This window comes from Bubalus kerabau, chromosome X, assembly GCF_029407905.1.
Source record: "Bubalus kerabau isolate K-KA32 ecotype Philippines breed swamp buffalo chromosome X, PCC_UOA_SB_1v2, whole genome shotgun sequence".
Lineage (NCBI taxonomy): Eukaryota > Metazoa > Chordata > Mammalia > Artiodactyla > Bovidae > Bubalus > Bubalus kerabau.
In genome coordinates this window covers 50,972,472-50,987,421 of record NC_073647.1, presented here as the reverse complement: position 1 = coordinate 50,987,421, position 14,950 = coordinate 50,972,472, and the positions used below count along the sequence as shown (strand labels likewise).

The 14,950-nt window shown below is 56.0% G+C and overlaps 1 protein-coding gene and 2 pseudogenes across 1 annotated transcript; 2 read left to right on the top strand and 1 right to left on the bottom strand.

Moving 5' to 3' along the window:
- Positions 1 to 588: 588 nt before the first annotated feature.
- On the bottom strand, positions 589 to 1,383 carry LOC129638502 (melanoma-associated antigen 10-like). The gene has a single exon (XM_055562984.1). It carries the CDS (start codon positions 1,381 to 1,383, stop codon positions 589 to 591), a length of 795 nt encoding a protein of 264 aa, XP_055418959.1.
- Positions 1,384 to 5,169: 3,786 nt separating this feature from the next.
- Positions 5,170 to 5,932, top strand: LOC129638827 (melanoma-associated antigen 10-like; annotated as a pseudogene).
- A 4,122-nt stretch (positions 5,933 to 10,054) lies between these two features.
- Positions 10,055 to 12,310, top strand: LOC129640015 (heat shock transcription factor, X-linked member 3-like; annotated as a pseudogene).
- Positions 12,311 to 14,950: the final 2,640 nt, after the last annotated feature.

Below are 14,950 nucleotides of genomic sequence, written 5' to 3'. Positions count from 1 at the left end.
GGAGCAGCGGCTCCATAAAGGTCTTCGGAATACACAAGCCAGTGAGCGGGGGGCTCAATTCATTATCTGCTAATTCCTTAAATAACCCAGGCAAATCCAAATGAATAAGAGATTATTTAGTTTTTGAAAATGACACCCAAGAAGGACAGAACCATGAATTCACTACAATTACTTTTATCATCTCTTCCATCATCAATATTACTGCTAAGTAAGCTCACTTTTCCACAACAGTTCTAATTCCAATTCCACTGCATCCTGTTCAGGACCACAAAATACAATGGAAGAGTTTCCGATCTCTTTTACAAAACAGCAAAACTCTTGTTCACGAACTGGGTAAGCACAAACGCACTGTGATCAGCATCATTCACGAAGCTAAGACACTGAAGTTTATTTAGCCTTCTATGAAAACAATCAAAGTTTGAAAATTTTCTAAGGAGAACTGGTGAATCTCCACGTCATCGTACAGAACAGGAATGCAAAGAAGCTGATACACTGGTTCCCCAAACTGCCCCAGGCCCTCACTTCTGAGAAGGCTGACCTCTCCCTCTTCAATCTCAGAGCAAAGGATCACCTGGATGCTGCTCTGGCTCAGGCCACCTCATCCTCCTCCCTTGCAGCCTCTGCAGACTGCAGTGGGAAGGTCCTCAAAGCCCTTTGTTTGACCCTGAGCAGAAATGCCATGACTTCCCACTTGCTGGTCTCCGCATAAGCCCGGGGACCCCACAGGAACTCATAGCGAGCGGAGTGGCTGTAAGGCACCTGCCGGTACTCCAGGTACCCCTCCTGCACCCACACGTGGGTCAGAAGCGCCCTGGGATCCCCAAAGATGCAGTGCACACTCCCGACACACACACCCAATCTGCTGAGTGCTCCCCAGACCTTCTCCTCAGGGGCACGGTCTCCATTCTGCATGATCAGGTTGAGGACCAGCACCAGGAGGCCAGCCTTGGGGATGCTCTGCCCACTGCTCAGCATTGCGTTGCAGGTGAGGCCCAGGATGGGGACCATGATGTAGATGTGCTCCCTGGGGTCCACCTCCTTCACTTCCACGCCAAAGACCAGCTGCAGGCACTGCGAGGCTTGGTTGAAGACCACCGGGAAGTATTCCTGGTTATCCCTGAGGACCTTATTCAGCATTTCCGCCTGGGAGGTCAGCTCCTTGGCTTGATACTTGAGGAGCAGGAACTTCATTAGGCTAGCTATCATCTCATTCAGTGCTTCCTGGGGCAAAGACTCCCCAGTGCCTAAGGAGGACACTGTGGGGGAGGAGGCCGAGGCGGATACAGCCACCCCTGCCTCAGCCCCCAAGAGCTGTACATTCACTGGGCCCTGGGCCTCACCAGGGTCCTGAAAATCTTCCTTGGGCTTGCTCAGCTCACTCATCTCGACCACGAGCGCAATGCCTGGGATCAAACCACAGACAGAAGTCAGCCAGGGTGACAGATGGGGACCACAGGCCAGGCTGGGGAGAGAGGGGCTGTGAATGGCCTCAGCTGAGCACCACACCCTGGGCGGACTGACACAGGCAACCTACAGGTCTCCTCTTGAGGGGTGGGTGCTCTCAGACCTCACAGGGGCAAGCCTCAGGGGCAGCCAGTCCCCTGGCTACCGGAAGGAGGAAGTAAGGTGGCTCCGCAGGGTGCAGTCAGCACAGTCCAAGATTTCCAAGGCTGACAAGGTGGGGGATTAGGCCCTTGTGTGGTCCCTTCTGTTCTGGGGTGGGGAGCCCCTGGTGCACACTCAGGGTACCCTCCTCACCTTGACCCCCGGTACTGCCTGGACCTCCTCTGCCCTCTCTGACCTCAGGACACGAGCCGCAGCCCTCTGCCTTCGCCTCCTGGTTCCTGCAGCTCCTGTGAGAAAAAGGGAGGGAGCAGCTCGGGGGTATCCTGTGGCACTGCCCTGAGCCTTCTGTGACAGTACGAGGGGTGGACTCTGTGAGGTCTCCCCAGTTGTGTGGCGGGAGGTCCCCTCAGGGCTCCCTTGTAGTGCTCACCTTGCCCCTGGCACGACCTGGTCCCTCCCCTCTGGGGACCTGCATGGAAATTCAGAACAAGATCCCAGCCTCAACAGAAAGCGCTGAGGGGCTCCACATGCTGCCGAACCTGCCCAGGGCTTCCTGTGGGTCCTAGGCTGGGGAGATGCTCGGTCCTCAGCTCCTCCTCACGTCCTGCCTGGCCTCCCAGCACTGACCACAGGGGCGGGAGTCTGCTTAGTCCTCCCTCGGGTTTGGGGGGTTCAGCCTCTGCCGACCTGAAGCCTCTGCCCTCCACCCAAAAAAAAACCTCACCTCCCGAGGTCCCTAAGCCAGAAGTCAAGAAACTGCTCACCCCACTCTAGGCCCTCCAAGAGTCCCCACAAGGGCTAGGATCCCTGCCTCCCTGTCGGGGTCTTTCCGCCTCAGTCCATCCTCGCATGCAGCCTGGCCCTCAGGCAGGACCGGAGATTGTCCCGTCCGCCATTTTGAGACCCCACCGCTTTCACAAGATCCCCAGTCTCTCTGAGACCAGCATGTGAGAAAGGCAGACAGACAGAATGTGCTCCCAGGGCCGACTACAGGGGCGGGGATCTGTGGGGTTCCGTGGGTCCTCATGCAGGGTCCCCTCAGTCCTCCTTCAGGCACCTCACCTGCCTCCAGCCAGGACCTGGGATTCTCGCCTCTCCCCAGCTGAAGCCCCGCCCCTTATACCAGGGCCCCAGTCTCTCCAAGACCCGGATGTCAGGAAGTCAGACCATGCCAGCTGCGCTCATCCTACCCCCAGAGTTGCCCTGGACTGACGGCAGAGATGAGCTTCTCTGAGGTGTCCTCTGGAGTTCAGGGTCCTCTAGTTCCTCCTCAGGGTCCTCAACCTGACACCCCACCGGACCTTGGAATCGGACCACCTAAGGCCCGGCCCCATATGCAAGGTCCCCAGTCTGAGATCCGGACGTCAGGCCCCCTACCAGGTCTCCAGTCTGAGATCCGGATATGAGGAAGTGAAACCCCACACGTTGGGCTCATCCTACCCCAGGGCCGCCAAGGACCAGCGGCAGCTACAGGCTTCTCTGAGGTCTCCTCTGATTGGGGTCCAGAGCCCACTCAGTCCTCCCTCAGGGTCCTCAACTTGAAACTCTGGAGGAGCCGGGCTTCTTCCCTCTGCTCACCTGAGGCCACGCCCCCTTTCCCAGGTCCCCAGTTTCTCTGAGACCTGGATGTCAGGAAATGCAACATGTGCTCATCCACCCTCTGTGCTCCCTGAGCCTTGATGTGAGGGTCCCGCCTCTGGTCAACACAAAGGGCATCCCCAGATCTGCCAGGGCTCAAGATGCGGTCCCTGAGGGATGATAAAAGGTAACCCCACTGATCCCTGCCCCTGCTGTCAGCCCTGGACCACCCTGGTGGTGGGATGAGCACTTGGCAGCCTGTTCTGACTTCCACATCTGCGTCTCAGAGACATTAGGCAACTGTTAGAAGGGGCAGGGCCTCAGATGGGCAGGTGGGAAGATCTTAGTTCTTTTGAGGGTCAAGGTGAGGACACTGAGGGAGGACTCAGGGGACGCTGAACCCCAGAGCAGAGTGGGCTCTGGGAGGACATAAGGCAGATGAACCATGCTGCATTTCCTGACATCCGGGTGTCAGAGAGACTGGGGACCTGGTATAGGGGGCTGACTTCCTGACATCCAGGTCTCAGAGAAACTGGGGTCCTGACATAAGGGATGGGGCATGAGTGGGGAGAGGAGAGAATCCAAAGTCCTACACAGAGACAAGTTGTGGTTCTTGAGGGACGGCTGAAGGGACCCCAAGTGAAGACTCTAGGGACCCCAAGGTAAGACTGATAGAACCCCACAGATCTCAGCCCCTGTCATCGGCCCTGGGAGCCCTAGGGGTGAGAAGAGCACACTAGGTCTGTCCTGTCTTCCTGAGATCCAGGTCTGTGAGAGTGGGGACCTGGTGTGAGGAGCAGGGACCTCTTCCCACCTTTCCTGGTGGGGAGAGGACAGAGCCTAGGTCCACCGGAAGTCAAGGTGAACACCCTGAGTGAGGACTGAGGGTAGTCAGATCTCAGACCAGAGGGGACCCTGGTAGTCCCCAGGCAGGACGACCTCGTGCTGCATTGCCTGACATCCCTGTCAGAGAGACAGGTGAAAGCAGCAGAGCCTCCAGATTGCAGACAGGACACTTGCATGTCTTGCCTGGAGTACAGGCTCCATGCGAGGAGGGACCGAGGCAGTTAGACCCCAACAGGGAGGGATCTTGGCCCTTGCAGGAGGGTCTTGGAGGGCCCAGAGCAGGGTGAGCAGGGTGAGCAGTTTCTTGACATCTGGCCTAGGGACCTTGTGAGGTGAGGTTTTTCGGGTGGAGTGTGGATGGCTTCAGGTTAACAGAGGCTGGACACACCAACCCCGATGGAGGAATAAGCAGACCCCCGCCCCTGTGGTCAGTGCTGGGAGGCCAGGCAGGACGTGAGGAGGAGTTGAGGACCAAGCATCTCCCCAGCCTAGGACCTGCGGGATTCCCTGGGCAGGTGCGGCCTCATGTGGGGCCCCTCAGCAGTTTTTGTTCAGGCTAGGGTCTTGTTCTGAGTTTCCTTGCAGGTCCCCAGGGGGTAGGGACCAGGTTGTACCAGGGGAAAGGTGAACACTGCAAGGGAGCCCTGAGGGGACCTCCCACCACACAAAACTGAGGGGACCTCACAGAGTCCACTGCTCGTACCGTCAGAGAAGGCTCAGGGCTGTGCCACAGGATACCCCTAGCTGCCTCCTCTCTTTCTCTCACAGGAGCTCCAGGAACCAGGAGGCGAAAGCAGAGGTCTGAGGGCCATGTCCTGAGGTCAGAGAGCAGAGGTGGTCCAGGCAGTACCAGGAGTCAAGGTGAGGAGGGTGCCCTGAGTGGAAATCTTGGACTGTGCTGACTGCACCCTGGGGAGACACCTCACTTCCTTCTTCAGGTAGCCAGGGGACTGGATGCCCCAGAGGCCTGCCCCTGTGAAGTCTGAGAGCACCTTTCAAGAGGAGATGTGTAAGTGGCCTGTGGCCATCCAGGGTGTGGTTTTCAGCTGAGGCTGTTCACAGCCCCTCTCCACCATCCAGGCCCGTGGTCCCCATATGTCCCCATCTGGCCCCCCCCACCCCCACCTCACTCCTGCCTCAGGCTGTGGTTTGATCCCAGGCATCGCACTCATGGTCGAGATGAGTGAGCTGAGCAAGCCCGAGGAAGAACTTAGGACCCAGGCCCAGGGCCCAGTGGAGGCTCAGCTCTTGGGGCCTGAGGCAGGGGAGACTGCATCTGCCCCCACCCCCACCAGTCTCTGCCCTTGCCCCTGGTAGCTCTGAATGAGATGGTGGCTAACCTGGTTAAGTTCCTGCTGCTCAAGTATCCCGCCAAGGAGCTGACCTCCCAGGTGGAAATGCTAAAAAAGGCCCTCAGGGATAACCAGGAGCACTTTCCGGTAGTCTTCAGCCAAGCCTCACAGTGCCTGCAGCTGGTCTGTGGTATGGAGGTGAAGAAGGTGGAACCCAGGGAGCACATCTACATCATGGTCCCCACCATGGGCCTCACCTATGATGTGATGCTGAACAGTGGGCAGGGCCTGCCCAGGGCCGGCCTCCTGGTGCTGGTCCTCAGCCTCATCATGTGGAATGCAGACCATGCCCCTGAGGAGAAGATCTGGGGAGCACTCAGCAGGATGGGGGTGTGTGTCGAGAGTGAGCACTGCAACTTTGGGGAGCCCAGGGAGCTGCTTACCCACACGTGGGTGCAGGAGGGGTACCTGGCGTACCGGCAGGTGCCTGACAGCCACCCTGCCCGCTCTGAGTTCCTGTGGGTTCCCCAGGCCTATGCAGAGACCAGCAAGTGGGAAGTCATGGCATTTCTGCTCAGGGTCAAAGGGCTTCGAGGGCCTTCCCACCCCTGTCTACAGAGGCTGCAAGGGAGGAGGACGAGGCGGCCTGAGCCAGAGCAGCATCCAGGTGATCCTTCCCTCTGTGATTGAAGAGGGAGAGATCAGCCTTCTCAGAAGTTGTGGCCCAGGCCAGTTGGGGAAACTGGTGTATAGCATCCTTGGGTTCCTGTTCTCTATGATGACATGGGGATTCATCTGTTTTCTTTAGAGAACTTTCAAACTTTGATTATTTTCGTAGAAGGCTAAATAGACTTCAGTGTCTTAACTTAGTGAATGATGTTGATCACAGTGTGCGTGTACTTACCCAGTTCAAGAACAAGAGCTTCACTGTTTTGTAAAAGAGACTGAAGACTCTTCCATTGTGTTTTGTGGTCCTGAACAGGATGCAATGGAATTGGAATTGGAACTGTTGTGGAAAAGTGAGCTTACTTAGCCGTAATATTGATGCGGGAAGAATTAGATGATAAAAGTAATTGTAGTGAATTCATGGTTCTGTCCTTCTTGTGTGTCATTTTCTAAAACTAAATTATCTCTGTTTATTTGGATTTGCCTGGGTTATTTTAGGAAGTAGCAGATAATTAATTGAGCCCCCTGCTCACTGGCTCATGTATTCCAAAGACTTTTATGGAGCCTCTGCTCTGTGAAATGCTGTGTTAGCAGTGGGGACACTAGGAGAAGCAGGACACCCCCACACTAGAGTGACGGTCTAGGAGCTGCAGTCACATGAGGAAGGTGGAAAGACATCCCCTAGTTGCAATGAACAATGCAACCCAGGGCAGGGTGGTGGGGTTACAGGAGGAGTGTTGGGGTGTCGGTGCCTGAGCCAGGGTGGTTTGGAGCTTGGGAAAGCTGGGTTCCTTCTGTGGGAGGTGATTGTGATGAGGCTGGGTGGTGGCAGCTCTCAGACTTGCAGACAATGTGTCTGGGGGGTGACGGGAAATTCTCAAATGGATCATTGCTGTGAGGTGTCCTTTTGCATCTTGGATAAAGTCCAGAGAGATCTCTTTCTTGGGCAGGAAGGGAGGGGCCCTGGCTCTTGTCGCATTGCTGTTGATCACAGGGGCAAATGAGGTGTTTTCATACCCCACGCTGCTACTACTGCTGCTAAGTTGCCTCAGTCGTGTCTAACTCTGTGCGACCCCATAGACGGCAGCCCACCAGGCTCCCCTGTCCCTGGGATTCTCCAGGCAAGAACACTGGAGTGGGTTGCCATTTCCTTCTCCAATGGGTGAAAGTGAAAAGTGAAAGTGAAGTCGCTCAGTCGTATCCGACTCTTAGCGACCCCATGGACTGCAGCCTGCCAGGCTCCTCCATCCATGGGATTTTCCAGGCAAGAATACTGGAGTGGGGTGCCATTGCCTTCTCTATCTGCTAGGAATTCTGCAGAACTTGGTCACACTCCCTTGAAGTGGTGCCCAAGAAATCACCCTCTTTTTCCTGGTCCAGGGGATTCGGATCATAAGGTGTTAATTAGCTTTAAATTATCTTGATTGTACTTGGCCATCATAATCAATGAATCGACCTTTGTTGGGGCTGCAATGAAGGAAAGTAATGGTTTGGTTGGAAGACCAGCTGAGGCAGAGGCAAAGACTGGTTCTTGCTTCTATTTCCTATAGCAGCTTGAGTCCTGGTGGTACACTCCTCCACACCCAAATTTAACAGGTCCTCTAACTGGAAATGGGGCTTAACAGGTAGCTAAAATGATGAAGAATCTGTTTGCATTGTGGGAGACCCAGGTTCGATTCCTGGGTCAGGAAGATTGCCTAGAGAAGGGCATGGCAACCCACTCCAGTATTCTTGCCTGGAGAATTCCATGGACAGAGGAGACTGGCAGGCTACAGACCACGGAATTGCAAAGAGTCAGACATGACTGAGTGACAAACACTATGGTCCACTATGGTCTAAGTAGAAAAGTTTCTTAGTTTTATTTATGAAACATCCTGTTTGGCTGATTAGCTATTCCACATCCTATTGAGGGTCCTATTCTCTGACATGCCTGGACCACAAAGCAGCCAACCCCATCCCACAGTGGAGAGTGGAGGAGTGTCTGGGGGCAGCAGTGTGCGAGATTCCTGTCCTTTCATCACAGTGCCAACAGCCGCCAGGCCCTGCGAGCTCTGTACTGTCCCTCAGGCCCATCCTGCAACCCAACACATGGGGCTCCTCACACCCGCTCGCCTCCCAGATGAAGAACTGAGGCCATGGGGCTTGGGCATCTTCCCAAAACCACCTGCTAGTGAGGGCCAGCGTGGGCTTAGAGCCCTGGTCTCAATTCCTCTGGAGCCCCGGCCCTCCCCGCCCAGCCCAGGCAGTGGCCCATCCTTCCGACATCTCATGCCTTCCTCTTAGTGCTACACGATGTCTCTGGGGTGACAAAAAGCAGGCTGGCAGAAGGAAGGGGACAAGGTGAATCAGAAGCACTGTGGGCTGCTCTGTGCTTTGCTGAGAACTGACTCTGCCGGAGGCCGGTGTCTCTGTCCAGTCCAAGTATCTCCCAAGTGAGGGCAGTGCCCTGTCCTTGCTGCTGCCATGGGGCCTCCTGCCCAACTGAACCTGCCAGGCTGACCAGCTTCTCACTGAGCAGGAGGGAGGAGGGCCTGACTGTATGGTCCCAGTACCCACTGGGATAAGGCTCCTATAGGAGCCTCCTCCGATATGGGAGGAAAGGTAACACAGGCAGACCCCCGAGGCTCCAGGTCTCTCCAGCTGCAGTGAGGGAGGGGAGCAGCTGGAGGGCCTCTGCACTGCAGACACAGGGGCGGGGATGCCAAGCACAGGGGCAGGAGAGCTAGGCTGAGAAGGGCAGGCCTGTGATGTCATGAGAGCTTGTGTGTGCACAATACATGTGTCCTGAGCACCAGCTGATGAAGACTCCTTGGTGCCATGTGAACCCACTGCCAGGCCCCAGGTGGTGCCTGGAGGATGGGGACCAGAAAACACAGCTCCCTCAGGACCCAGGGGTCGAGGAGGGGCCCCGAGTGGGGGTGGGTGGGGGCAGGAAAGGCCACCTAGCCAGGCTGCCCACAGATACCAGTCTCTGGTCCCCTTCAGAGGAATGACCAGAGGTCTCCACCGACAATCACAGCCTCCAGGGTCATGTTCCAGTCAGATGAACCGACCTGAAGGAATGCCTTGTCAACCTGTTTAGGAGTGCAAAGGCAAGGGAGGAAGCCCAAGTCGAGGCCTGCAAGCTCCATTCTGGCCACCAGTCCTCAGGCTGAAATGCCCTGGGAGAGCCTCTTCCATACCCTCTTAGCTCTCCCCTTTCAGACACCAGGCTGTGGCCCTCACACAGGGCAAATGACCCTGCTGAGTGGCAGAACTAGGGAGACACTGTCCTTAGGGGGACAGTGCCCTAGGGTCCTCACACATGGGCCTTTCCAAGGTGTTGGTCTGTCCCCTACATGGTGATTTTGAAGAACAGTGGCCCACAAAGGTCAGAGAACACACATCTCCAAACCCACTGCCCTATCGTCCATGTGCTGTGAAGACAGGTGACTCTCACTTGGGTTTCGTCCAGTCCCACACCCAGACTCTCATCCATTTTCAAGTATAGGTATACAGGGGCGTTCTTTGGTCACATCTAGCTCAACAACTCAAGAACTGTCCCTGGGAGTGAGTGTGTATAAAGGAGACCCCTTGAAAAGCACCTAACCTGTGAGCCAACAAAATCATTCAATGTACCAGCCATCTGGGTAAGGGAGAACAGGTCCACAGTGGTGGTGGGGGCAGGGGCAGGGGCAGGGGTGGAGAAGATCAGAGCTGGCCTCAGAGAGGACCGGTGAAATGCTTGTTTTCAACAGAACAGGCTGTACCTTAAGCCCCCAGTCAAGTCCTTCAAAGGGCATGTACCCATGGGACACCCAAGTTGGATGTGGGAGGCCAGGACTGGGGATAGCAGAAGCCAAACCACCCCAGTTATGAAAGGAAACAGGGATTTCGAGTCAGCCTCCAGGGAGTCTAAATCCCAGAGTCTGAGACTCTGGGAAGGGGGCAGGGAAAGCACACACCCAGGTGTTCCCAAGGTGAGCCATGAGAGCGGTCTTTATAGGAAGAAATGGAAACTGAAGGCAACAACCTGTAGTGTTCAGTGGGAATGACGTCTGGGGGTAGGCAGAACTCAGGAGGCTGCGAGTTCAGCAGAGCACCTGGCTGTGCCCTTACACGGCGTCATGTGGAGTCTGTGTCTCAGGTGCTTGGGGAACAGTCAAGTGGAATGTGAGGTCACTCCCACTGTGCTCAAGCACAGCCCTATTCTGGGGAGGGCTCGACCTGGGGGATGCTGGGGACAGGACAACAGGACTCTGACTTTGGGGCCATCTGAGCAGGACCTACCTACGGCAGCACCAGTTGGAAGAGACCAAAGCCAGAAGAGGGGCAAGGAGACGGGGATGGGGGTTGGGGGTGGGGTGTGACCAACAACTCAGGCTAGGCCATCCAGCCCACTACGGACCTGGTCTTCTGGGAGGGACAGTCGCCAGGAGCCCATCTGACCCCTGGGGTCTCTCTCAGTGGAAGCTGAACCAGGGCTCACCAGGGTCTGGCCCTTTAGCAGAAGCCAGCCACAGGCCTGCCCATTGGTAGGGAGGGAGGTGGAGCCAGGGGCACGTTTGTCAACCCATCCAGGGCCTGGCCCCCTGAAACAAGGTGCCTGGCAGCAGATGAGAGCTTTTGCAGGCAACCTGAAACATGTTTTTCTGTACTTTCAGACAAGAAACAAGCTGGGAACCCCATCCCTGTCCACATCCCCCCTCCCCCACACTGGGTGCAGGGCTGCCTCTCCACATCACCTCTGTGACATCATGAAACAATTAAGGGAGCTGACAACTTAATTGGCTGCCAGATTCTAGAATCTCCAGAGAGTATTTATGGGGCCCCCCGACCCTGGTATGAGGCCCTTCTGCCCTGAGCATTCACTGCTTGGGTACAGAATGCCCCTGAGCTAGACTGGCTCCATGGCTAGTCGGAGTTCCAACGAGGCACACAGCCCCACTGGCCCCATCAACTGATGGGGAGCCTGCAACAGGAGACACACACCCCCATTCTTCCCCGATGCAAATGTGTATTCAGAGGAGGTTTTGGCAAAGCAGGGTGACCAACCTGAGAGCCTAGATCTGGGCTCCCAAGACAACCTGCCCCTCCACAGGGCCCAAACTCAGAAATAGCCAACAAGGAAGAGAACAACCCCGTCCTCAGGCTGTCCTTCCCCAGGAAGCTCTGGATAATCATGGAGGATGCGGCCTTCACCTCTGTGCACTGGAACAACAAGGGAGACACAGTGGTCATCAAGGCAGATCTCTTCCAGACAGAGGTCCTCCAGGGCAGAGGTGTGGGCAGGATCTTTGAGACAGACAGCATCCAGAGTCTCATCTGTGAACTGGACCTATATGAGTTCAGTAAAATCCATCCTTTGGGTAGCTCTGAGGGGAAAAAGAGGATGATGGTAAAGAAGAAAGCCCTTCCAGGGAGACTAGAGTAGACGAGCTGAGTGTGGGATGGCTTTCATTTCCCAGGAGAACTGTTTTCTCATGAGAGGGTGGTTAAGGAAAGAGAAGAAAGCAGGGCCTTTCATGTTCCACAAATCCCCTTAGACAGGATCCACATGGGTGACTCCAGATCCTGAGAGGCCACTTGATGTCAGGGACCACCAGTAACACCTCAAGCGAGACCGACCCCAGGGGAGCTCTAGGGAGCACATTCTCTAGGACCTCATAACCTGCCAGGAATGAAGAGACCTTATCTCCCTCCTTAGGGAAGGCCAGGACTGTGGTGGGGAGGAGGGCAGCAAGGAATGGCTATTCTTCTCCACAATGGCTAAAGTAATCCATGTCCTTTCAGATCTATCACAGCTCCAACTTTCAGAGAGACAAGCCTCTCTTCCTGCAGAACATCCGGACAAAAGGCAACCCCATAACAGCTGCTCAGCCCGCCGCTGGCACAACAATAACTCCAAAGAGAAAGAAGTGAGCATTGACGACCAGACACTCTCCTCGATTCCATCACAACGAGTCCACCCAAGAGGCTGACAAGAAGGCCCAGAAGGGAGCCCCAACTGCTCACGGAACCCACGGCCAGCACTCTTTTGTGTTCTGTGGCCTCTGGTTTATGGGCAGTGTAGCCGTGCAGGCCGGGCAAACCTTCTTCCCAGAGAACAGGGAAGCCCCAGTGGAGAGGGTACATCCAGCAATGCCACGTCTGTACCCCCAGCTACTGCTGGAAGGGACACCACTGGGGAACTGTCCGAGAGCCCCCCAGAGTACCCAGGTTATGATTCAGTGATGATTATGTACAGCACCTATTATTCCATCGTGAAGGCGGCCATTTCACTTGTGCCCCCAAACGAGGCTTCTGAGGTGGAAGAGGAGCAGGAGTCCTCAGATTACAAGCATGCCCTCTGTGAGCAGTTCAAGGACAACCCCAGTCCCTGAGCTGCCAGGTCCCCAGGGACACTCAAAAGCACTCTCTTGTAATCAAAAATCTATTTCTGGCTCTAATAAAGTAAAGCAAAACTTCACTGGAGTAAATAAAGAATTGAACAAGAACTTTGAGTCTGTGTTCTTTCTATCTGTCCATGCTATTCACACACGGCACTGGATGAGCCACATGAGGCTGGAAGCCCACGCCCCAGGAAAGCTTCGGATCAGTCCTCATGGTCCATTTTCATCTGAAGCAGCAGCATTTCATACGCTCGGCCAAGGGTCTGACCCACAAGCTGAGCGCTGAGGCGAACCCAGGACGGACTGGTCCCTGTGCCTTGCCTGCCACTCAGCAGATAGCCCAGCCGGGCTCCTGACCTTGAGTCATGTCACCTTCCATGAGTCATGCACCCTGAAGCAGAAGGGGCTGCTCCTGGGTCCCCCGATGATGCCATAAGTTTCTGATCAGTAGCTGAGAGTCTCCAGCTCCCAACCCAGGGGCCTCCCCAAGAGGCCTACTGGAAAGTAAGGTGACCCCACCGGCCAAAGGCCTTGCAAACACATGACCCCAAATCCAAAGACAAGTACAAGGTTTCCACAAGGTGAACACTAGCCCTTGTCGTTCTGAGCTCACAGCTGTATTTAAGAGGCTGTCTTTGGATGTGAAATAGCCAGGCGCCGGGTCCAACACACACACTTTGTGAGCCAAGGGACACTTTCCAGCAGGGCAAGGGTCACCTTCAAGGACAAACCACGGCCTGCTTCTGGGCCTGCGGGCCTGTCCACGTGCCGGAGGCCTTGCAGGCTGCTGATGCTCAGTCCAGCCCCTGGCCCTCCCCCATCACCCACCGGACACTGTTCCAACATTGGGGAGTTTGGACCAGAACATAGAGGAAAAAGCACTAATCGGTTTCTTAACAACACATTCACAACCACCCAGACCCAGTAGGGCCGAAGCAAGTGGCAATGCCACTTTTTCGTAAAGTTCAAAGTCCCAGAGACTCTCGCTGAGTCCAGAGCAGCAACACACAATGGCAGTCTTGGGCCCGGCCCTGCACCAAGTGGGCAGCCCACCGCCAGGCAGGGCCAATTCAGACTGAACCAGGAGAGCATGTCCAGGGCACAGCGGCAACTGGGCAGTGTCACCATGAGCTGGTCTCTCAGTCACCTTCCACTTGAGAGCCTAGTCTGGACAGGCCTTCTGCCCAAAGAGAATCAGGTGCTCGAAGATGTCCACCTGGAAGATGTCCTTCCCGGCCCTCCCTGGGGCAGGCTGCACCAGCCAGTGGGGGTTGGCAAGTGCAGTCAGTACTTCTGTTGCAGGTCAGGCAGCAGGGCTTGATTCTCCAGCTCCTCCACCTCGTCTGGACCTAGGTTTTCTGGGCACAGAAAAGTGACCCCAATGTCCACGAGATCTGCGTGCAAAGACAGGACACAGAAGGAGAACAAGGTGATTCCAAGTCACACCTGCTAGAGACTAAGACCGCATTACAGAAGGGAACCTGGGTGAACTGGATCCTCTGAGCATTTCAGCGGGCTTACCTCGGCAAAGGGAATTCAGGGCGAGGCCAAGCGAGGGAGGGAGCAAAATGAAAGGGAGAGGCCTGGTGCTCCAGGAACGCACCAGGCCACAGGCAGCTCTCAGTCTGCCCACTGCAGGCTGCAGGGGCAGAGCAGGAGGGCCCAAGCGGGGAGCCTGTGGACATCAGGTCCCCAAGTGATTCACCAGCAGACAGGTGTTGCTGTGGGGCCTCACCTCTGGGGAGTCAGGGGATCTGCTCTGGCTCTGCCTCAGGCAGTGGGGATGGGGAACCCAGGCTGGGTGCTGCTGTGGTGCCTCTCACATTCTCTGCCAGGCACACACATGCACATATGTACATGCACAGAGACAAGTGCCACATGCAGACCTGGATCTGGGCGGGGCTCATCCACTGGAGCTCTCTGCTCCAGCAGCTCCCATCAGGCCACATCCTCCCAGTCTGGTGCCCGATGTGGATGGCCAGGATACAGTGCCAGGTCTGCACAGCATGGGCCGCCACCACGTTTCCAGGTTCTTGACATCATTTAAGAAGAAACCTGGATAAGGCTTTCAGAAGGACAGACAGCTAAACTTCATCTCCAAGGGCTCCTAGGGCCTCACGTGGCTGTGGAAACACAGATCCACAAAGGCCAGGAGCCTGACACAGCGGCCTCCAAGCTCACAGCTCTGGGCCGGACATCAGCCCCACGTGTCCAAGCATCCTCCAAGCTTGCTGACACAGAGGGGAGGGTCACAGAGGGCTGGCTCCTTCCATACATCTCCACACTGTCTGTAGACAGGGGTTGGCGAGTCAGAGGACCCGCCCATCACATGCAGTCTGTGGGGAGGTCAGGAAGGAGGGTGGGACAGCAGGAGAGAGGCATGAGGTGAGTTTGAGGACAGGGGAGTCGAAACCCTGGGAGCACTCAGAAGGGAGGGTGGGTCCCCTGGCTTCACAGCCCAGTGGCTGGGCTCTGGTCCTCTCCCAGCACAGACAGGCACAGTCCTGGGCTTGGTTTCCCCAAGCCCTGGGCCCCACCCCAACCCTCAGCTCCCTGGCCCCATCACTGCCCATGCTCTGCAGATCCTCCATCTTAGCCCAGGGATGCTGAGCACAGATCTGTGCTAACCAA